The following is a 22,890-nucleotide window of genomic DNA, read 5'->3' on the forward strand; positions in this document are numbered from 1 at the left end:
TGGTGCAGGGACTGCAAACAGCAAGGAAGTGTCAACAGAACCCTGAATCACATACCTTTGATAATAAGGAAATCCACTGCTGAATTCACTACTATGGCACAACTTCCTCTGTTTTGAAATGGCATTGTCTAAGAGGGTTGCCAGCCCTAAGTGGAGAAATTCCTGGAGATTTGAGGGTAGAATTTGGAAAGGGCTGATCTGTGTTGTCTAGAGATCAGCTGTCATTCTGGGAGATCTTCAGGCCCAACAAGGGCTGTTTTCAAACTGCTTACTGGCCACAGAACATCACACCGAGCTCCCGGAACGACAGCATCTTCTTGGTGCAATTTCGTGCAAGAACGGCAGTTCTCACGCAAAAGCATGCCAAGAAGATGCTGTCATTCTGGGAGTTGGCGCGATGTTCCGTGGCCGGTAAGCAGTGTGAAAACAGCCCTAACAACAACATTCAATTTCTATACCGCCCTTCAGGACAACTTAATGCCCACTCAGAGTGGTTTACAAAGTATGTCATTATTATCCTCACAACAAAACACCCTGTGAGGTGGGTGGGGATGAGAGAGCTCTGAGAGAGCTGTGACTAGCCCAAGGTCACCCAGCTGGCTTCAAGCAGAGGAGTGGGGAATCAAACCCAGCTCTCCCGATTAGAGTCCTGCACTCTTAACCATTACACCAAACTGGCTCTCCTAGTGGTTGGCAACCCTACTTGAGTGCCAAAACTTCTCAGTAGAAAGAGCTCAAATGTTTCCAGACACTCCTAACTAATCCATTATCTCTGCACACACCCCACTCCCTTCCCATTCCTGAGACCGAAAAAGCAGCTGCCCTGCCAGAAATCAATCAGCCTTATGCCTGCGGCCATCCATGCATTCAGATTATCCATCAGCTGAAAGGCCATTAAAAGCTCTGATGTTCTGCCTTCAACAGCTTAGCACAGGATCAGTTTGCATAGCATGAGGAACAAGTACAAAACATTTGACATTTTTGCATTCAGCAAGGAATTCCACTGATGTGCTTTCAGGGCATCAGGATGTGACACTTGGCTTATGTCAGAGCCTGGCAATGGCCACCAAAAAGAAACAAGAACAAAAATCCAGAAGGTCCTGCACTCACTGCAGCATTTATGGATTTAGTGATTTCTGCTAAAATCTTGCTCTGACCTGGGTAGTCCAGGTGAGCCTTCTCTTGTCAGAAGCTAAGCAGGGTCGGCCTTGGTTAGCAATTGGATGGGAGACCTCCAATGATGACCATAGTTGCAAAGGTAGGCAATGGCAACCCACCTCTGTTAGTCTCTTGCCTTGAAATCCACACTAGGGGTCTCCATAAGCTATGACTTGAGGGCACTCTCCACCACCATCAAAATCTTTCAGGGAAGAAGGAAAACAGAACCTCTACCTTCTTGGCACCAATCACATTCATAAACAGCCTTTCATCTTAGGACTTCGAAGGAGAAAAAGAAAAGGCATCACGGGGCACGAAGAAGCCAAACAATTCACCAGCTAAAATGTTCTTGGGACAAGACCCATGGCTAAATTAGGCATGAGGCTACCGGCCACATTTGTGGTTCACGTCTCTCTGCTGTGTTCCCAGGGGCACATGGTGCCCACGGATGCCATGGCACTTACCAACACCTTTCCTGGCACCTGCCAAGTGTTTTTAGAAAGCAGGTCACACCAGCTGGAGCTTTTGCCCAGCAGAGCTTCTGATTGGCTGTGCAGCACAAGGATCTTTACCGCATGACTGAAGGTAAACTAAGTCTATGCAAGAAAATGTTTCTAAACAGTGGCCCTTTTCACACTGCTTACCTGCTGCCGCAACGTCGCAAAATATCACGCAAAAAACGCGGAAGGTAGTCTCCTCTCGCAAGAGTTTGGCATGATGTCGCGCAAAACTCTCATGAGAAGACGCTATCTTCCGCAGTTTTTGCGCGATATTTTGCAACGTTGCGGCAGCAGGTAAGCAGTGTGAAAACAGTATGTTTATTTTAAAAGGCATCCTGTTAAGCAGAGCTTCTGTATGAAATGTAGAAGAGTTACTATTATAGTAACTCTTGACCTCACTCCCTGACATTTTGTGGTTGGCTCCGCCCCCTGCAGCAGCCATTTTGTGGCTGTATGCACTACCCTGTGTGAGAAGTTCAACCATGTCCACAGGCTCGAAAAAAATGGGGACCCCTGCAATAGACTTTGCTGCCCTCCTCCAATTATTTTTGTTGATGCCCTTGGAGCTGTACTTTCCCTGTGGTGGACTGGAAATCTGGGGGACACGAGGAGGGTGTATTTAGTTTCCCTCACCTGCATGCCCCTACCCCTCCTGTGTGTGAACAGTGAGTGACATGAACAAAGAAACATTGGTTCTGCCACTGCATCTAAAATGGCTGTGGCCCTGAGACAGTAAAAATGTGTCGAGCTGCAGGTGGGACAAACACAACTCTATATTCCTCCCTGCAAAAAAAATCTCTCCATACAGACAAGAAGCACGTCAGGAGAGAGACAGTTTGGCTAGAACTCTTCTTTCTAACGTTCTATTGGAAGGAGGAATATTCAGACAATAACCTTCTGCCTGAAAAGGTACAGCCTGCACCCAAGTTTAAGAAGCAGGCCACAGACAATCCTCCTTTTGAATCAGTCTCACTAGTAATAAAAAGAGAGGGGGGAAGTTTAGTAAGCTGAGCTAGTCTGCTTCTCCTTCGTGTCTTTTCAAAACAAATATTAAATCTCACATCTCTTTGAAAGCAGTATAGACTGACTAAACCACATGCCTTTTCCCCCCCTAGTGATGTAGCTCTAACTCAGGGAGAAAAGGCTGGTATCTCACTGACCTGTTTTAGAAAACACTAGTAAAGCAGGAGACAGCCGTCTGAGTTTTAACCCAAGAATCTCTTTATTAAATTATTCTGTTGGCTCCTAACCCCCTCCCCTCTTCTAACAATCCCTCCCCATCCTGGTTCTCTTTCACAAGTTCTTCCTCCCAGTGTGCCGTGCTCTTATCCACTTGTCCCGTCATTGTCCCAAGACAATGGCTCTCTGGCCATCTTTGGCTCTCTGGCCATTCCCAATCCCATCAGCCCCTTCCCCGCTCAGGAGTCAGTCGCTGTCTGGGGAGGTGATGGATCTGTTGGTTCCACAGGGTCAGCTTGCCCTGCTGCAGCTTCATCCATTTCGGACACACGGTTGCGCTTAAAGAATCCAAACTGGGAAGAGGAAAGAGGAAGGAAAGGCAGGTTACGGCAAAGAATGGAATCCGTGGGTGTCTGCCTGGTGGCAAAAACAAGAGACCTGTACCTTATACAAGACGACCACTAGAATGGCTAAGAGTACCAGGCCCCCAATGGTGCTGCCGACGATCACAGGAACAGGGTTGAATGGCGAAATTATCTCAACTTCTGTGTTGATCTGTAAGAAGGGAAATGGGACTTAGGAATCATCTTTGCTTCTCAGCTGCCACCCTTTCCAGCCCTTGGGATAACCAGCGCATTAGGTTGTCCAGTATGCGAGAAGTAGCAGCATCTTACACCATGGGATTCCATTTCTAAGAATGGTGATGTTGGGCCAGAAGCCTGACTGGATTTTGTACCCTCAGTGACCCAAAAACTCTTTTCCCTAATCCCAGATTTGGGGAAGCTGATAATGGTAAAGAATACCATATTCTCAGAGGTACTATTCCAGATATTCCAGGACACTAAAGAAATGCTGTTGCCTTGGTGGCTCTGACAAGGGCAAAAACATGAGATATAAATTTTGTAAATAATTGTAAATAAACTTGGGAGGGTGACAGAAAGATCCAATTATGCGCGAGACTGCAAATTTAGTATTTGCCTGATGATATTTGCACCAGAGGAGTTCTGTCCTCCAAGTTACCTGGCTATAATGAAATTCCTCGGGCTGATTCTGGAAAAATCTAGACTCATCTATCACCACAGATGCCTCACTGCGAAGATGGAGATTCTGCGACTGCAGCTGTTGGATTGACAGGAAAATTAAATGGATCAATACCATAGTCCTTAGGCTACAAAAGGGATATCTGCTATTCAAATGTCTCCAGTGGGTCTTCAGGACAATTCAAATTCCTGAAGCTAGAACCTTTCCTTCTGCAATACACAGATATCCCATATTTTCAAGATATTGATGGAAAAGAAAAGCGATATAGTAAGGAGGAAAGGGATGGAGAAAACTGAAGCTGAGAGCTACAAAGAGTGGCATGGAAACAGAAAAAGACTTCTAGAGAGGAGTGGAGTTTTTTGGTTTGTGTTATGTTGTTACTGAACATGAACCCTGAATATGAATAGTGAAATACCGCTATTTTGTGGTATTTTGAAGGCAATGGCAAACCACCCCGTAACAAAAAGTCTGCCAAGAAAACAATGACGTCCCCCTCTAGGTCAGTAATGACTCGGTGCTTGCACAGGGGACTATACCTTTACTTGTTAAAAGGTATTACACGACACTTTTTCTGTCAAAGATTCCTCAGAAACCTTCACCTACAACTAGTATTTTTGCACTATTCTGTATCTCCTGAAGAGGGTGCCACTTACCTTGGAATCACTTTGAGGTCTGTAAAATTCCCCAGAAAAATTGAACTTGATGGACTCTCGGGATAGATTTGCAATCAAGCACCGAACCCTGGTGCAGACAGAGGCCCCCAGGCACCGGCTCTGTCGGAAGGCAACAGTACAATGGGATCTGCAGACAGTCACCCTTGTTGCCCCAGTGAAGCAGCTGTATGGCAGTCCCAGGCATGAAAGAATCTTGTACCACCACCTCTCCCACCTGCCACAAAGGTGGCTACTTTGTCTTACCATGGGTGGTTCTTTGGAGTCCTCAATGTTTGCCATATGGAGGATGGCTGGATGTGTGCATACAAACTGGTTCCTCTAGAAGACAATATGAGATTATCATTCTGCCTGCCTGCAGAGCACAGGAATTTGGTCCTCCCCTCACCCCCCCCCCACAACAATCCTTAACTTTGTATTCACACACACATCAAATGAAGTTATCCCGTCTCTCAAATACCGCAGTGTCCAGATGCTGTGACTCATGGGACTTTCCAGTTACAGCCTTCCTCCTGTCCCCCTCTTTTACTCACCATTTTACTTTGGCTTAGGGTTACATTCCAGAAAAATCCCACTGTAGTCCGTATGGGAAAATCAAAAGTCACATTGACCGGGGTGGAGCGTACATCTAAATTCCTGACCTATCGGAACAGAAATGGACAGATGGACCGAGGCATGAAAGGGGAAAAGTGAGCAGTAGGAAGACGCTGTTATCGCTAGGAAGATGCTAGGAAGACGCTGTTATCACGCGAAATTGCATGAGAAGAGGCTGTCTTCCGCGATAACAGCATCTTCTCGTGCAATTTCATGCGTGAAGATGCTGTTTTCTGGAAGAAGGTAAGCCGTGTGGAAACGGCATCTGTGTGTGTGTGTGTGCGCGCACACATATGTGTCTAAGTGGAGATGGGTAAAAGGAAAAAATACATTACCTCATACACATGTGTGAGAATCTTTGTCTCTGGCCGCTCAGTAGAGAAATTGAGGTATGTTGTGGACTCAAGCCTGGAGGAGAAGGGATAAGAGAGGAATTCATGCAGTTCAAGTCCCACTGTACTACACACCCAAGTTGCTTTCATGCATCACAAATTAAGCTTTTTAAAAATTTTAGCTTGCACATGACTATGTTGTACAATCATCTTCCTTCCAGGTTTCCCTCTGCCTCACAGAGCACTTCCCTAGACATGCATTGGTACAATCCTTTCGGGAAAGATCGTAGTCAAGGTGGAGTTGCTATTGGCTCCACATAAGTAACACAATTTTTACCATGGAAGCAGTTTGCAAATGCCAAGAACACTGTAAGAGAGGCTGAAGCTCCTTCTCCCTGCCTGCTTTGGTCATAAACAGAAAAGAGACAGTGTGTGTAAGAGAGAGAGGGAGAAAACTCTCATTGCACATCTCACGCGAAGACCTTATGCAGTTCCCCAATTAACACGAGGACTTTGTAATGTGTATAGATAGATCCTGAGCTATGCCGCCTCTCCTAAAAAGGCAGTCGCCTCTCTGAATTCCCTCATGATTGTCAAGTGGAAACAAGCTCTTAGAGAGAGGAAAGGAAAGATGGCAAAAAAGAAAAAAAATATACCCCTTCACGATGACGTTGACAGGGTGCAGTACAGGCAGCCATTCAGTGGCCTCATTGTCATCCAGAGTGTTGTTCTCGTTCTGACTGGAAGGCAGAAAGTTAACTAGAATTAGGGCTGTGGAATCGGAAGTCAGGGAATAGATGGAAAAGTGGGAGACCTCTCATACCTCAGGGCTCGGAGGGTGAAGGAAACAAACTTTTCATTCCAGGAGTCATTTCTGGAGAAGCGAAAGGAAAGCCAGAGGAAGGCCTGGAGGGAACATGGACATTGGTTGAGGCAGAACACATAGGGCCAAGCTAGAAGTGGCGAATTGCACTTGAATGGCAAGTGAACAGACTCACATGTATTCCTCCCTGTTCACTTGCACTCCACTTGATCACAGTGATCGAGTGGAGCGCAAGTGAACAGGGAGGAATACATGTGAGTCTGTTCACTTGCCATTCAAGTGCAATTCATCACTTCTAGCTTGGCCCGTAGACTATTCCGTTTACAAAAAGAGTTGTAAACAGCCATATTGGCCCATGCAAACTTCAGAACAAGATACACAATCTTGCACAATTTTGGTTAACCACAGTAAAAAGTATCACATGGATTTTGTATCTTTTCCTGTTCACAGTCAGTTTGCTCCTCCCTCACCTCTCTTTTCAAAACAAAAAAGCAGGTTTGTGCTTTCAGCTGTAACTTCAGGGGCCAATGCCCGCAGTGTAACCAATTAATAAATGACCCCCCATGCGTGCCAACTGCCTTTGGGCCCAAGGAATTCTTTTTTCCTCGAATTTCTAAAGGGCCATAAAATTTCCTTTTCCTGCCTTTGGAATTTCACTTTAGAGGAATTGCTTATGTTTTGTCTTGTTCGTATTGATTGGTATGTGATTGCACTTTTAGTTTTACACCAGTGCGAGAACATGAAGGGAAATCCCCAGAAAAGTATTGTAAAATTAATCAATCAATAATATGTAGAATGCACAGAACATCCACACTCTCATGCTAAAATCTGGTCTTTCTTCACCAGCCCCTTCATCCTTACCCCTAGAAATTCTACTAATCCAATTTCTGCAATTTCAGTATATTTGCATTTTATTTTATTTATTTATTTACAGTCCGCCTTTCTCACTGAGATCCGAGGCACATTACACAGAGCATGTGAAAATACAATATAATCAACAGCAAGGACATTGACTGAGCAAAGTACAATAATGAACAACTGTTAGGACATTCAGTGAAAGAGATACAATAGGGTATGGTGGTAGAAATTTGAAAAACAAGTATAAAGCCAAGCACAGAGATGAAATCTTTTTGAAATAAAACATTAGCCGTTTCCACACGACTCACCTTCTTCTGGAACGGGGCGCAACGTCACGAAAAAACTGCGGAAGAGAGCGTCTTCTCGCATGAGTTTTGTGCGACGTCGCACAAAACTCGAGCGAGAAGACGCTATCTTCTGCGGTTTTTTCGTGACGTTGCGCCCCGTTCCGGAAGAAGGTGAGTAGTGTGGAAACAGCCATTAACTAATTTACATGGCATGTTTAGCAGCGTGGAAACTCCCTGGAAGGCGCACGTCTACGTCATCTGACAATACCCAACAGATTTGCAAGTTTATCATGAGGACTAGAAGAAAGTCAACAGTGTCTCATCACACTCAATTTTGCCTTGCCTACAACTGGGACACACAAACAGCCCTGGCTATTATGCTTCTCTTTCAGTCACACTTTCATTCAGGGGAAGTCTTTGCCACAGGGCATCAAGGGCGGCTGCCTCAGTCCCTAGGCTGGGGGACCCAACTGCCTATGGCTCTGTGTGCCCTCTCCCCCTCCGATGAAAAGGAAAAGCAGAGGACGAGTCCATGGTGGCTGCTTGTGGCTGTTCCTCTGGGGCTTGGGCTGGCTTGGCAGTGGCCATCTTGCCCACCTTGAGGGCTGCCCCTTGCTTGAGACAGGAGTGGTGGACCCTAGCAGTTGTGGTGGTGGTGGTGGTGAATCTGGGGACCCATCCTAGGCCTTTGCCCGGGGCCCCAGAATTGCTTTCATTCTGTCACTCACGACGAGCAAGCTTTTTCATTTCACTCACACTCATTTTCCCATCCCCTTTCTCCCACGTATTACCTGTGTGCCTTCCTTGAGATCCCTTGGGCTGAAACGGCAGGAGCTGTGACGGACAGATGTGTTTCTTTCGGATCCATGCATTTCACAAACAGGGGAAAGCCGCCAGTTAGACTGGAAGGGGGAGAAGGGGATATGGAGCAATTGAAATGGATCAAACGACAAGTGGATTGCAGAGAATGAAGGGAACTGTTTGTTTACCCTGAAGAAGCAGAAAGTACACGATAAAATTAGCAAGCTGGAGTCTTAAAACAGGTCATTCCTACACCACCACCACCACTGGCTGGTAAAACTCTACAACAAGGAAAACGACTGCCCCGTAGAGTCGTTCCTATATGGCAAGTGCTGCTAGGACATGTTGAGACCTCTGGCTCAAACACAGATGAACCTGAGATCACATCTTGGTCTATCTATAAAACACACATTCCAAGTTTGTGCAGCTTCAGTTTGCCTGGGGCCATGCAGGGAAGAGAGAAGGGCTTTAACTCTTCCATTTCTCTTGGTTTTGTTCTTCAAAACCAAAGTCCCTGCTTTACGAATACTATTTTGTAAGGGAGAAAATCTGCATTTCTAAATGACTTTTCTTTTCCACTTTAAAATGCTAATAGTGGAGCTGGAGCAGCTGGCTTCTCAAAAACGCAAACACATTTGGCCGCTTCCCTATTCCTCCATGAAAAAAAGAGACAGGAACTTGTATTTTTTATCCTACAGAATCTCCAGGCGGCTGGGGGAGGAGGCAATTATGAACAGAAAAACACCCCAACTTTTTATGGCAACTTTTTATGTAAAAAAAAAAAACCCCACAGGGACTGTACCTACCATAGTTTGGGCATCACAGTGACGCACCAACACCAAACCCACAAGTCCTCTATTGTCTTAGTGGTATCCCCACATCTCCGATCTCTCCCAGTCCTCCTCCTCTCCTCACCCCACTCCCAGGTCCCCAAAGTGTCCTGCCAACTTACCTTAAGAACTGAAGCTCCCTGGAAAGACAAAATAGGAGGATAGTAGAAGGAAAGGCCTGCCTTATAAGCCGTCTCACCCGCGTTTTCTAGTTTCACGGTTAAGTTCAGTATGAAACTTGGAGTCAATTTAAGACCATTTGCCCTAAAATTCAATGACAGAAATATCCGCTCAGATCCACGGGTTGAAGGAAGTGGACTCAACATGTGGCCCAAAGGGAGCATCCCTTACACAGTGGATCCTGGAGCACAGCTCTTAGGTTGCACACTAGAGGTGGTACTGAATGCACAACGCAAGAGGATTGCCCCCGACATCTTTGATGACTTTGCATGCTTCATGGCTCACACAGTGCTTCGTATGAACTAAGGAGGCAAGCCTGACCTCATCATATCTTGGAAGCTAAGCAGAGTTGGCCTTGGTTAGTAATTGGATGGGAGACCTCCAAAGAAGACCAGGGTTGCTATGCAGAGGCCAGCAATGGCAAACAATTTCTGTCTCTTACCTTGAAAATCCAAGCAGATTTCCATGTCAGCTATGCCTTGAGGATACTTTATGCCACTGATGGGATATTATTTATCAGCTGTCTATTTGCACACATTAAACCTCTTTCAAAGGGATAGGATGAACAGAAGATTATGATTACCCAGAAAAGTTGAAAGAGATTCGAAGATCAGACGTACAAATGTCATCCGAGCCACAGTTCTGCTGGAAGGGGACCTGACAGCAGGGAAGAGACAGGATAGCAGGTGAACAGACTGGCCCGAGAACTAGAAAAAGCACATCTTAGGAATGCATGCAGGGAGACAAGAGTGGGAGGGGCAATGGGCAGGCATAGATGTGCATTGCAGTCCTGCAGTCCACTCCAAGGATGGCTTTCCTTTTTTGACATTGTTCAGTAGAAGGGGGCCACTAAATTCTATTACTTCTCTGCCCTTGTGCTTTTATTTACACCTCTATCCCACTCTAGGATGGGCAGGAGTGGGGAGACTGGTGGAAGTCAGAAGCTCCCAGTCTCCCATCCAGATATGAACTGTAGCCACACCCATTTACCTTCATAGAAATTTCTGCGTCACACGCCTTCAGAAAACGCCTAGGCTCCAGATCCCCCATGTAAGTGACAAGCCACTGAGATTCCAAAATCCACAGGAAAAGATCTCTCTGGACCTTGTTATTTGCCCCAGGAATCACTCAGGAAGCAGTTTCCCCAAGTGCCAATTGGTGTTGTGGTTAGAGTGCTGGGCTAAGAGCCAAGCTACAAGTGACGAATTACACTTGCCTGGCAAGTGAACAGACTCCCGTGTATTCCTCCCTGTTCACTTGCCATTCACTTGCTCTCCACTTGATCAAGTGGAAAGCAAGTGACTGGCAAGCGAACAGGGAGGAATACACGGGAGTCTGTTCACTTGCCAGGCAAGTGTCATTCGTCACTTGTAGCTTGGCTCTAAGACTATGGAGAACCCAGTTTAAATCTCCATTTAGCCATGACACTCAGAATGACTCCAGGCTAGTCACTGTGAAGATAAAGCGAGGCAGGAGAGAACCATGAATGCTGCCCTGAGTCCTCCTTGGAGAAAGGGCAGAGTAAATGTTAGATAGATACCTCAATGGTGGTGGACAAATTGGTCTTGGGTTCAAGGACAGGCCGTAGGTTCCTGGCAGAAGTATCTGGTTCTTCTGTGACCCGGAAGTTTGCTTGCAGCACGAGTGGAGAGATGGTATCATCCAAGCAGAGCTAGGAGACAGTAAGCAGTATTTTATGCAGCACAAGTTTCTGCGCAGTCACACACTTTCTCCCAAGGGCGTACTCTGGTGCTGTGAGCTACTGTTTAGCAATGCTTCTAATATTATAAGCTCCAATAAAGCACTGGCCTACCTAACAGATACATGCTTTATCTTCATTACAAAATTACACAAATTTTATATCACTTTAACTTTAACCATAGTTTTCCCCAAAGAAATGCAGAAATTTGAGGTTGTTGAGAATTCTCTGTTATGGATTCCTAAACACTCTTCTCACAGCACACAGCCTTACGAACAAGTACAGTTCCCAGGATTCCTTGGACGCAGGAATTCTTGACTACCTGAGACTGAAGCGTCTTGTTAAGACAGATCGGCACAGTTCCCACATGGATAGTTCCCGAGATGTTGCGTGCCTCTTTCTCTAGGGTCAGGCGTGGCATAGACTGGAGAGTGTCAACCAAGAGATCAAAGGAAATTGTGGCTTGGAGAGCACCTGGTTTTAAAAAAAAACAAAAACAGCTGACTTAAAGGAACAGAGTGTATTTGAATGAATGTAACTGATGAGGAAAGGAAGACATGAATGATCAAATACAGGCCAAACTAGACATGATGGAGTCCATGGGTCTGACCCATGGATAACAACACCATTATAAGGGATTTAAAAATGCCGCAAGAGCCTGACCCTAATCAGGCCTGTAGTGCAGCAGGCTGAGGTACTCTTGTTTCCCCGCTCCCTGCACCTTCTCAAGGGGGAGGGATGCAGCCATTTTGGCACTTGAAAAGGCGTCAGTGGGGAAACAAGATCATCTCAGCCCATCACACCGCAGGCTCAGTCAGGATCAGCTCCTGTGGCATATTTGCATCCCTTAAAAATGGAAACAGTGTCCACAAGTCAGACCTGTGGATGCTGTCCCATTTAGTTTGGCCTTTAGCAGGGGTCATTTCATAGAAAAAGAGATGGAGGAACTCATTAGCATATGCCACACCCCTTGCCATCACCGGAAGTGTGTCGTTAGCATAACTGATTTGCATATGCCACACCCCGATATCACCTATCCTGGCTGTTTTGTGCCCAATCCTGGCCATTCAGGGCCGAAATTGGGCCCAAAATGGGGAAAAGGGGGTGAAAATGCCCCCAAAATGGTCAGGATCGGGCCGCTGCTGAGTGAGAGAGTGATCCACCACCTGTCAGAGGCCCGATCCGGGCCGTTTCAGCCCCAATCCAGGCTGAAACGGGCCCAAAATGGCTGAGGGTCAGTTGGGCGGGGCCACCTGACATGTGACCTCTTTGGGGAACTGCCGGAACTGCGTTCCTGCACGTTCCCCCTCAAAATGAGCCCTGGCCTTTAGTATCTCAAGTGGCTATGAACAAGCCAGTATCACTGAGAAAATGAATGAAAAATGAACCAGTAAATGAATATGACTGAAAGAACTGACTGAGGAATCGAAACTCATGTTTCATGCATTATGAAGGAAGTAGTGAAAATAATAAGCAAAAAAGTGAACGGGAGAATAAGGAATAAAAAATGAGGAGAGAAAAGAAAGATCCAAAAATGAGAACATGAAAGAGAGTAAGAAGAAAAAATTATAAATAAAAAATACACTAGAAAAGAACTGAAGTGACAGTACCAATAAAATAACGAGAGAGAAACACTGGATGCGGGTGGTGATTGAGAGCTGAACGGGATGTAATGGAGACCACAGATCTGCATCGTGTGCGGCCTCAGAGTTTAAGGCAGTGGGAACCCCTTCTCTAAGGGCTGAGTTTTACCAGAACTCCATTTTGTGCTGATGAGTTTTAGACTGAAACAAAGACTGAAGCTCCCACGTGGCCCAACTCCGGACACTTTCCCACTTGCGCAGTTGGGATCATCCAGGGGGATCGAGTGGGGTGAGAAATTCAGTGAAGAGATGACAGTGAAAACGGGCCGAGATCTGAGAGGGACAGAAGAGGAGATCGTTCCAAACTAGCAGCTTCCTGAAATGCCAATAGCTCCAAACAGGACCCGCCATAGCCCCTTGCTGCCCAAGCCCTACTGAAGCAACCACATTAACTTAAAACGGACGAGCCATTATTTATTTACTTACTTCATTTCATACCCTGCCTTTCTCCCCAATGGAGAACCAAAGCAGCTTACAGTATTTTCCTCTCCTCCATTTTAACCTCGCAACAACCCTGTGAGGCAGGATGGGCTGAGAGTGTGTGACTGGCACAAGGTCGGCCAACCAGCTTCCATGGCAGAGTGGGGATTCAAAGCTGAGTCTCCCTGATCCTGGGCCGACATTCTACCATTACACCACACTGGTTCTTGAGGGAGAATCTCTCCCAACACTGCTTAGTTGCTGGGTCATATCAAGTCTAACCCTATCCTGGGCCCTGGGTGTTTTCTTAGCTTGCAAGCAACACACTTATGTAGATTTATTTATTCTAATGCAAGTTGCAGATTATGAATTACCTTGGTACAGATTTGGGGGAGAGAGATACATGCTTAACCCAATCTTTCTTGCCCTCAATCCACAACCATTACTGCCTCCACCTCATTTTTATTTATTTAGAGGACTTCTACCCCACCTCTCCAGTATCTGCTCAAGGAAGCTAACTAAAATGGGAAAATAAAACAATGATAATACAGATTTTTAAAAATAATTCTTACCGAAGAAGCACGGCATTTCCCAGAGCTCCAACAGCCAAGTCAGTCAATCCATCCCCACTCAAGTCCAACCTTCCCTGGACTGACTGGCCAAAAAAATTCAGCCCAGGGGAGAGAGAGGCGGCAGTGATACGCTGTACAGGTTGAGAAGGGGGGGAAGGAGAAAGACCCAGAGGCTTAGAGATCCTCAGCAAATAGTGTAGTAGCATTCTGAACTCTTCCTTTGTGTCAAAATGCCTTTGTTTAGCCTGCCTCAGTTCCCCTGAAGACTAGAAGGAAAGTGCCCTGTGCTGAGATGTCACAAGGAAGGAAAGGCATTCCTTGGCAAGTCCCAAGCGGTCCAGTCCAAATAGGAAGAGAAAGATAGTGCAACTTCCCTCCCCACCAAGTGGACTGAAAGTAAAGTGCCCCCCAAGCTGCCCCTCCATGACCCACTGATATTAACAGCCCCTATTTCATCAACACGCACCCCTACTCTTCCCTGGAGTTATATCCAAACCACTCATTTGTTGCATAGGCTCTAGAATCTCCACAAACACTCACCTACTGGTTTTCTATAGTCCCAACAAATCACGCCCCCCCAAGCCTTTAAAAATGGAAAGAGGACATACAAAAGTGCCTTAAACCACTGGTTCATCTAGATCAGAAGTTGACCTGAGACCTTCTGCACTGTGCTTTACCACTCAGTCACAGACCCTCTTATTTAAAATACTGCTATTTGGATTAGAAGAACCCACATCACAATCAAGTGTGGGAGGAGAGAAACAGTGCTTTCTGGCTGGTATTTGGCTCTACAAGATATGGAGAACCCAACAAACCAATGATGAAGCCACAACAGGGAGAAAATGTTATAACCTCCAGCTTTATATTCAGACTAGATTGCATTTCCCTTCCAAACAACTCCTTGTGGGCGAGGTCACTCGCTATGGGCCAAGCTACAAGTGACGAATGACACTTGAATGGCAAGCGAACAGACTCACGTGTATTCCTCCCTGTTCACTTGCACTCCACTTGCGCTCCACTTGATCACTACGTGCAAGTGAACAGGGAGGAATACACGTGAGTCTGTTCACTTGTCGTTCAAGTGTCATTCGTCACTTGTAGCTTGGCTCTATGTTAATTCTCATTTCACTGACAAAACAGTGGCACTGCTTGTCAGTGATATGGGAGCAACACTAGAAAAGAGCAAGAGTCCAGTAACACCAATAAGACTAACAAAATTTGTGGCAGGGTATGAGCTTCTGTGAGCCATAGATCACTTCTTCAGATTGAGGGCTCATACCCTACCACAAATTGTGTTGGTCTTTATAGGTGCTACTGTTGCTCTTTTCTACTGCTACAGACAGACCAACATGGCTACTCATCTTGATCTATATCCATAGGAGTAACTCTGCAAGTCTGAGAAGCTACACTGGCTGAGGCAGAGTTCTGCACAGTTGCAGTTCATACTTCAGTCCCCCCTATCCTAACGCCTACTTGGCTACCTGGACCACACTGCCTCTCTTAACTTAAACAGGAAACAAATTCACTTAGGAATGAAACAAGTGAATCAACTTGCCGCTTGAACTTAAAACTCCTTTGGCCCTCAGACCCACCTGACTGTACTCTTCCCTCAGCTTGTCTCTTTCTCCAAGGAAGATGTAAACAGCCCCTCGGTCTTCATCTTCCATGGGGGCCCCAATAGCCACATCAGTGAGGCCATCACCACTCACGTCCCCCAAGGAGGAGAGGGCAGACCCGAAACGGCCCAGCCTGTTGCCGGAGATTCCATGGAGTGTCTGAAGGTGTTTGAGGCGACCCTGGAAATGAGGAACAGGAAGAGTCACCGCTTTGGGAGCTGGTGTAGCATCCACCTAACTGAGGGTCCCTCCTTGTTCCAGGGAACGCGGTGGAACGGAGTTCCAGCACCTCTTGAAAACACTTTTCAACAGCACATGAAAATAATATTATTTCAAAGAATCGTGTGTGTTTCTCCCTCATTTCCCTCTTGAGAGTTCCGCCACCTCTTTTCCCAGAAACAAAATCCTGCCTTGTTCTAATCTGACCACAGGATGTTCCCTGCCTGCAGGCTAAGAAGAGAAACAACACTCAACCAAGGAGGAAAAAAACAGTAAGGGGAAAGGATACTCAAGTAGGAAAGGCCTGAGTGAAGAGACAAGCATTTTGACACTTGTCTGGAAGATGATGATAGGTAGACAAAGGTGCCAGGTTTTACTAAAGGAATGTAGATAAAGTTTCAGATGAAAGCAGAAGCATACACACTGCATTTTGGATGGAGGTACTACTTCTTGCCCAGACTGAATTCAGGGAGAACCTACTGTTCTGATTTGGAGCAGAAGCTGGATTTGGACAGTTTTAATTGGTTAGTCTTTGCATTAATCATGAAGCATTCCCCCCACCCCTGCCGCCCACACATCCTTTTTTGGAAGACGGCTTAACACATGTATGCAGACCATCAAAAAAAACCTTTGGTAAAAGCCTGGGTAAAGAGAAATGTTTTGGCGTTGTAGTACGTAACTGGTACTTTGAATGTCCCTTTAGCCAATCATAATAAGAGACAGCCGCGGAGTCCTGCAGATGAAGCAATCTATAACCGTTTATTAAACGATGGAGGAACGATGGTTACACAAAGAGTAAAAGGTCCCCTTGTGCTCAACGCTCATCAAAGTTACAATAGCAGTACAAAGCAATTAATACATTTTGGTTATTTATAATATTTGTTATTCTGTTAGCTCATAAAATGCAGTGGCCCCCATTGGCTCAAGTGGGCGACCACTTCTCAGGATACAAGTGTCTAAGGGTATTCTGACTGGAAGAAACAAGTTAGGTCAACAGCATAGTTACAGCATTACCCGATTGCTATTTCTTTATCTTTATCTGTCCTTGGTTTTATCTCTGGAAGGAACATCTTCCTTCCTTTCTCACCCATCTCTTTCATAGGCTTCCCATTCATGGCCATTCTTTTGGGCTATGTAACATTTAGTAAAGGCGCCCCATTGTCACTTCTGGCAACCTTGTGGGCTTCAAGCGGAGAATATTTCTCTGGGTTCTGTGGGAGAGAAGCGCTCTCCTCCCCTGGAATGTGCTTATAGTTACATTCAGTGCCCCTTCTCTGCTTTGTGGTTTCCTCTCTCAGCCTTGAGAGGTTTTGCTAAGCTAGCTAGCTTTCATTGCAACATTCTGCATGGACAGTTTCACAAAGGGGTTTCTGTATCAAGTAAGAAACAGGTGTCAGGAAACAAGCAGGTGCTTATTAGGCTTATTAAGCGCAATCTACTTGGTAGCAAGCTTCACAATACTTTGATCTTACTTTTCACAGTGATTTTACATGTATAACATACATTCTGCTTTGGTCATTTGTTTAGAGTTTCATTTTCTTGCAAGTTGCATTACAAATACTACATTGGCTCCTGAGAATAGTAAAAGTGTATGACAGTGATAGAAGGCACATAAGGTTACATAAAATCTCTTTCATTAAATCCATTTCCCACATCGTGAGGCCTAAAGGAACCTAAAATAGGCACCACTTCCCTATGGCTTCCCTACAGCCTAATGGTTTGGCTTACCATGTCACTAATGGAGTAGACATCAACGAGGCCTCCTTGTATCCTGTTGTAATAAAGGGGAGCCCCGATCAGAATGAGGTCCGTGTTCCCATCTGCATCTAGATCCACAGAGCAAAGTTCAGCACCAAAGTAGGAACCCACCTGAAATGGAGAAAAACACCCGGTGGTTGTTTATGTGTAAGAGAAATTAGAATGAACTGAGTTAGACTATATTATCCCAGCATCTGGCTATCTGGTTTAGAGGAAAATGTAGTTACAGGAGGCCATTTTGAGAGACTTTTCTGCTACTGAACTGCTACTCTCTGCCCCCTCCCATCACCATCATATCCCGTCCCGGGGGTGTGGGGGGATGCAGGGCCTGGGACAAGCTCCTGCCATCTCCCCCCAGTCTCACAAAAATTCTGTTCCTAAACTCCGGCTTGTCCCCTGGCATCCTAATTCACAGTACCCAAGGAATAGATCTGCTGCCACCTTTGTTCCTCTACTGGCAACTGGATGGGGAAGTGGCTTCATGCTTGCCAGAAGGCCCAGTCAAAGCAGCATTCCACACACAGCTGGCTTGGAAATAAGAAGAACCTATTACTCTTGGGCTTGACTCAGATTGGATGTCAGTCTGCCTAAAAAGGGATGAGTACTGGTTGACAACAGACCCAACATGCAGGTCTGCAAGGTCCGACTTCGCTCCTAGATAACTTGATTGTTCAGCATGAAAAGAACAATGAGTTGATCCCCATTGCAGTTCTTCCCACTTACCTGTCTGCCCCCGATGAAGCTTGTTATCCGCTTCTTCAGGCTTTCAATGATAACAACCCTCCCAACATGTTGGAACCGTGGAGCCCCAGCCACATAGAACTTAAATCGGCCACGATGAGCCAGTACCACTGAGTAGCCTGTTAGTCACAGAGAGAAAAGAAACCATGACCAGAGGAACATCTTGACCAGAGGAACATACTGGGGCATGGGGAGGGGCAGAGTTAAGGGGAAGGGGTGGGGTAGAGAGAAAGATGTGCCTGCCTCACCCACCCAGATATGAGTCCTTGAGCTCAGTCTTGGACATCGACATGTTTATGAAACGGATTTGGGGGTGGTCTCCCAAAGACTCTTCCTCCAGACCCCCAGCCCAGTCATAAGCACCAACAGCGCCAGATACCACATGCTCCTGTTTAGGAGAAGAGCACATAAACGTTAGAGACAGAGATGTGCAAAGACAGAGACTTTGCTTCATTCTTCTATTTCCCCAGGACAAGCTGGAAAACTTTCTCTTCTTGAACCCATGAATGAAACAGAAGAGAAACAGGCAGGAGTGTTTAAAATCAACAGATTGGACACACATACTCACCGGGGTGAGGAGCATGCTAAATCCACCCTGCGAGAATTCTTTCTGAAACGAACTGCCATTAGAAACTCCAGAGGTCCCTTTTCAGAGGAAAATGTGAATGTAAAGGACAAAGAATAGGAGGATCTCAAATAAGCCTTTCCAAAAATGCAGTTTAGGGTAGGGTCCACCTGACATCTTTCCTCCAGGTAGCATTTCTGTCATAAAGCTATCACAGCACTCACTCATACCAAGAGGAAAATGCAGTTCCCTCCTCCTCCCCCTTATCTGTTTTTCCCACTGTCATTTTTGGTGCTGGACAGAATCTGGATGAACTCCTGCTCTTCAGGGTTGGAGTGTTTATTTCATAAGATTTTTAAAAGCAGCAAATGTACATTCAATTATACCCTAACGTAAGGATCCCAGGTCCCCCAGTGGGGGCGGGAGATCCCCCACTCCCACCCTCTGCCCCTTCGCCACCACTCACCTGGCCAGCAGGAGGGGAAAGGCAAGGGAACAGTCCTCCCAGGTGTGCCCGTGGGGTGGACCGATTTGGGCTCCAAACAGGCTGAATTAGGCCTGTTTGGGGCCCAAATCAACCTACTGTGAAGCACAGGAGTGCTGCATGATGACATCACTTCCTGAAAGTTACATTATTGCACCACACCAACAAAGGTGAATGGAGGATAATGGGACCAGGTAACCCTACCCTAACAGCCATGCTACCTCTCCTATCCTTTTTGTGAGGCCAAGGCAACTAGAAGTGGATTAGCATGAATGTACTGTTAAAGGATTCATCTATATATTTTTTTAATATAAGAAAAGACACCAAGGGCAGAGACTCTAGAAAAAGATTTTAGAGCTGTTACAAACCTTCAATGGCAAAGATCTTCTCCTTCAGCTCGTTCTGAAGTGCATGAAGTCCCCCAAAGCTTCTCACAGAGAAAACATTCTCAGGTAATGAGGCAATATCGCGCAGTTCATCTCGAGCTTCCTTTTTGGTAAGGAAATCTGTACCAACCTGGAATACAGGGAAAATAAATTTGTTTTCTCCCCAAGAGACGGGGGGGGGGGGCAGAAATCCTACTGCTCCTTCTGGAACCACCCATGCCGTCCCATGTTTCCACTTCCTGTTCCTAAAGGTGTTAATTTATCCTCAGACTGCAGATTTGTGTTTCTCAGACACTCCATCAGGAGTTCCTTCATTTGAAAATAGTAATGGCAAGAAGGTTGCTTAAGAGTCTTTCTACACAAGATGAATTACACAAGGATGCTTAAGTGAAGGGAGACACAAAGGCCGTTTCCACACGACTTACTGGCCTCCGGAGCATTGTGCAAAACACGCGGAAGACAGTGTCTTCTCGCGCGAAATCGCACCAGGAAGATGCGATGTCATGAAAAATTCCCAGATGATAGTGTCTTCCTGGCGCAATTTCGCACGAGACGATGCTATCTTCCGCGTGTTTTGCGCAATGCTCCGGAGGCCGGCAAGTCATGTGGAAACGGCCAATGTTTGCCAGGAAGCTGAGCTTTAAAAGACAGATCAGAAGGATCTGCTGTCCTGTCATCTCCGGAGACCCCATCTGAAAATTGGCAACCCTATGTGGCAAGGGCCACAAGCAGAAGGGGAAGAGCCTAAGGATTCCATTGATCCCAGCCTGAGAGCCAAACTACAAGTGATGAATTACACTTGAATGGCAAGTGAACAGACTCACACGTATTCCTCCCTGTTCACTTGTGCTCCACTCGATCACATAGCTCTCCATCCCATGTCTGTGCTTGAACTGGTTCTATGTGATTGAGTGGAGTGCAAGTGAACAGGGAGAAATACATGTGAGTCTGTTCACTTGCCATTCAAGTGTAATTCGTCACGTCTAGCTTGGCTCTGAGACCTGCATTTGGCAGTTCAGTGGTCCAGGACTAGCTCAAGATATGTTTATATTCTTTGTTTTTTCAAATTTAAAATGTTCTATTTTCTTTGGTTATTATTATATTTTGGAATTTTCTCTAAGATGCTTTGGCTCCCTATGGGGAGAAAAGCAGCATAGAAATGCCAAAATAAACAATATACAGCAAAGCTTCTGTTTCTCCTGGCAATTTTCCTTTTGTTCCTCTGTTTTACAGCCTAATACATCACTGCCTGCTTTCTCTAGGGCTAGAAACAGCACTCATTAATCTATTATTAATTAAAAGTTCTTAGAGTTTGTGATGTATATGAGGAAATTGCTTTACAATCAAACCAACTGCTCATTATTTTTTAGCATTGTAATTTCATACTAGCACTAACACAACGTAAATAAAATAAATAAAATAAGTAAGAGTGCTTGAGGCTGCAAAGTGAAATGCAGTACTTAATTTCCCACCCCCCTTTCCAAATACAAAGTAGCAATTAACAATTGATCCAGAGCAGAGAGAACATGCATAGTAATTAATCTGGAAGCAGAAAGACAAGAAGAAAATGTAAAGGGTCAGTAAGTCTCAAGAAACTCCAATCGCTCTTGTACACAGAGAACCTGATGGTGCGTTTGGATTTTAGATTATTTAAAAATCACTGTAAAGTGGTCCCGTCCAGACTAGCTATATTGTCTGAAATTGCTAGCACTTGTTCGCTCTGTATGTTGTTTTCTACCTTTGCCCCAACTAGGCACATAGCTACACTGCAGAGCTGTCTCAGGATAGGAAAATAGAAGGAAAGGGATAACCCACACTGTGTTCCCTAATCCAAATTAGGCCCGATGCAGCTGCTGTTCACACACACACAAAACAAGACTGCAGACAACATTCCCAGCATATAATTAGTCACTTTAAAACATCCTAAGGATTTAATCACTGGCTTTCTTTTACAGGATCTCCAGAACCTTCTCAGATTAGAATATTTCAAACTGACCCCTACCCCAACTTTTAGAGATATAATCAGTATTTTTCATATACTTTCCTTGCAATCTTAAGGACTACAAACATTTTTTTTAAAAAAGGAGATAAAAAATTCCTGTTTCTATTTATGAACTGGAAGATGGTTTCCAGAGGCAATAGCTTAGATCCCAACGTTTCCTGCTTGTGAAAGGTGCTCATGGAAGGGCGGGCCAATGTTGGTCATTCCCTTGTTCTGCAGTTCATTCCCCTCTTCACTCTCACAGTGTTCCTGGAGTCCACTGTCTGACCATCAGCATCAGGATTTCAGGAGCCTTAACAGGCTGTACGGGAGAGGTTAAGTTCCTTTCTGTGGACACTTATACAGCCATGGAACTGTGAGCCAAGCTACAAGTGACGAATTACACTTGAATGGCAAGTGAACAGACTCAAGTGTATTCCTCCCTGTTCACTTGCGCTCCACTCGATCACATAGCTTTCCATCCCATGTCTGTGCTTGAACTGGTTCTATGTGACCAAGTGGAGTGCAAGTGAATGGCAAGTGAACAGGGAGGAATACATGTGAGTCTGTTCGCTTGCCATTCAAGTGTAATTCGTCACTTGTCGCTTGGCTCTTAGAATACAAGCCACTTTCCCCACACCACACACTCCCTTGCCCCTTTTCACCGTACCCCAATGGCATAGCGGATGATTCCTTTTTTATCCGTGGCCTCTTTGGCAGCTTCAAATGTGAATTGCTTATCATTGGAGACCCCATCTGTGAGGACAATTAGCAGTTTCTTGGATTGTTGTCTCATACCATGAGCAGATGTGAAGACTTCATTCCTGAAGAGATGGCAGCAATTTAATTGGATCTGAAGGAGAGGTGATGGGAAAGGAGGAACAGTGCCCTAACCCAACAACTGTCTCCCCCAATACTCACGCCACAAAGTGAATGGCAGTGGGGGTGTGCGTATTTCCTCGCCTGTGTTTGACTCGGCGGATGGCTTCCTCTACTTTGCCTCCAAGGAGAGCATAGTTGGCAAAATTAACCACGATGTTGGGCTCAGAAGAGAATTGAACAACAGCAAACTAGAGAGAAGATTGAGAAAGAAATGGCAACCAGAAATTACATAGCTTCTGTGCAGAAGGAAACTTTCACTGCGCTCCTGAGAAGAGTTACTCCAGCCTAAACCCATGGGCTTAGTCTGGAGTAACTCTTTTTAGGATTGCACTGCTAATTTTACTTTTGTAAATCAAAGTCCTTCAGAACAGATAATGTTGGAACCTTATTGATTTCTTGGGGGGTGGGGGCGGGAAATCCATGCATCTGCTTTATTCCAGACAGAATTCAAATCTGGTTTCATTTATTAAAATATTTTATATAAACCCACATCAACTAATCAGCAGGATGTACTAAAATCCATCAGCAGCATCGCCCCAGATTCCATGTGGAACCAAAAACAGCCTTTGCTATTTTCCCCAAAGTCCATAAGGAGTCTGAAGAGCCAAGCTATAAGTGACGCCTGACACAGGTTGGACACTTGTCAGCTTACCTCAAGTTTTGATGGGAA

The 22,890-nt window shown here is 45.5% G+C and overlaps 1 protein-coding gene across 2 annotated transcripts in view; it reads right to left on the reverse strand.

The window, feature by feature from the left end:
* Nucleotides 1–2,875: 2,875 nt before the first annotated feature.
* The window catches only part of LOC129340213 (integrin alpha-X-like), a 37,577-nt gene continuing 17,562 nt past the window's right edge, over nucleotides 2,876–22,890 (reverse strand). The window contains exons 7-30 of one of the 2 annotated variants that reach the window (XM_054994854.1): nucleotides 22,260–22,408; nucleotides 22,009–22,162; nucleotides 19,340–19,487; nucleotides 18,491–18,567; nucleotides 18,175–18,310; nucleotides 17,905–18,041; nucleotides 17,152–17,292; nucleotides 15,181–15,384; nucleotides 13,589–13,719; nucleotides 12,706–12,869; nucleotides 11,276–11,427; nucleotides 10,795–10,926; nucleotides 9,838–9,911; nucleotides 9,197–9,338; nucleotides 8,235–8,345; nucleotides 6,299–6,381; nucleotides 6,132–6,215; nucleotides 5,479–5,551; nucleotides 5,083–5,190; nucleotides 4,796–4,870; nucleotides 4,532–4,651; nucleotides 3,858–3,956; nucleotides 3,282–3,392; nucleotides 2,876–3,190 (exon numbers count right to left, since the gene is read on the reverse strand). In XM_054994854.1, coding sequence (XP_054850829.1) covers nucleotides 3,077–3,190; nucleotides 3,282–3,392; nucleotides 3,858–3,956; nucleotides 4,532–4,651; nucleotides 4,796–4,870; nucleotides 5,083–5,190; nucleotides 5,479–5,551; nucleotides 6,132–6,215; nucleotides 6,299–6,381; nucleotides 8,235–8,345; nucleotides 9,197–9,338; nucleotides 9,838–9,911; nucleotides 10,795–10,926; nucleotides 11,276–11,427; nucleotides 12,706–12,869; nucleotides 13,589–13,719; nucleotides 15,181–15,384; nucleotides 17,152–17,292; nucleotides 17,905–18,041; nucleotides 18,175–18,310; nucleotides 18,491–18,567; nucleotides 19,340–19,487; nucleotides 22,009–22,162; nucleotides 22,260–22,408 — 2,919 coding nt within the window. In that variant the 3' untranslated portion in view covers nucleotides 2,876–3,076. The remainder of the gene's footprint in view (nucleotides 3,191–3,281; nucleotides 3,393–3,857; nucleotides 3,957–4,531; nucleotides 4,652–4,795; nucleotides 4,871–5,082; nucleotides 5,191–5,478; nucleotides 5,552–6,131; nucleotides 6,216–6,298; nucleotides 6,382–8,234; nucleotides 8,346–9,196; nucleotides 9,339–9,837; nucleotides 9,912–10,794; nucleotides 10,927–11,275; nucleotides 11,428–12,705; nucleotides 12,870–13,588; nucleotides 13,720–15,180; nucleotides 15,385–17,151; nucleotides 17,293–17,904; nucleotides 18,042–18,174; nucleotides 18,311–18,490; nucleotides 18,568–19,339; nucleotides 19,488–22,008; nucleotides 22,163–22,259; nucleotides 22,409–22,890) is intronic. The other variant, XM_054994855.1, reaches the window with a different exon arrangement.

Source organism: Eublepharis macularius, chromosome 12, assembly GCF_028583425.1.
Source record: "Eublepharis macularius isolate TG4126 chromosome 12, MPM_Emac_v1.0, whole genome shotgun sequence".
NCBI classification, from domain to species: domain Eukaryota; kingdom Metazoa; phylum Chordata; class Lepidosauria; order Squamata; family Eublepharidae; genus Eublepharis; species Eublepharis macularius.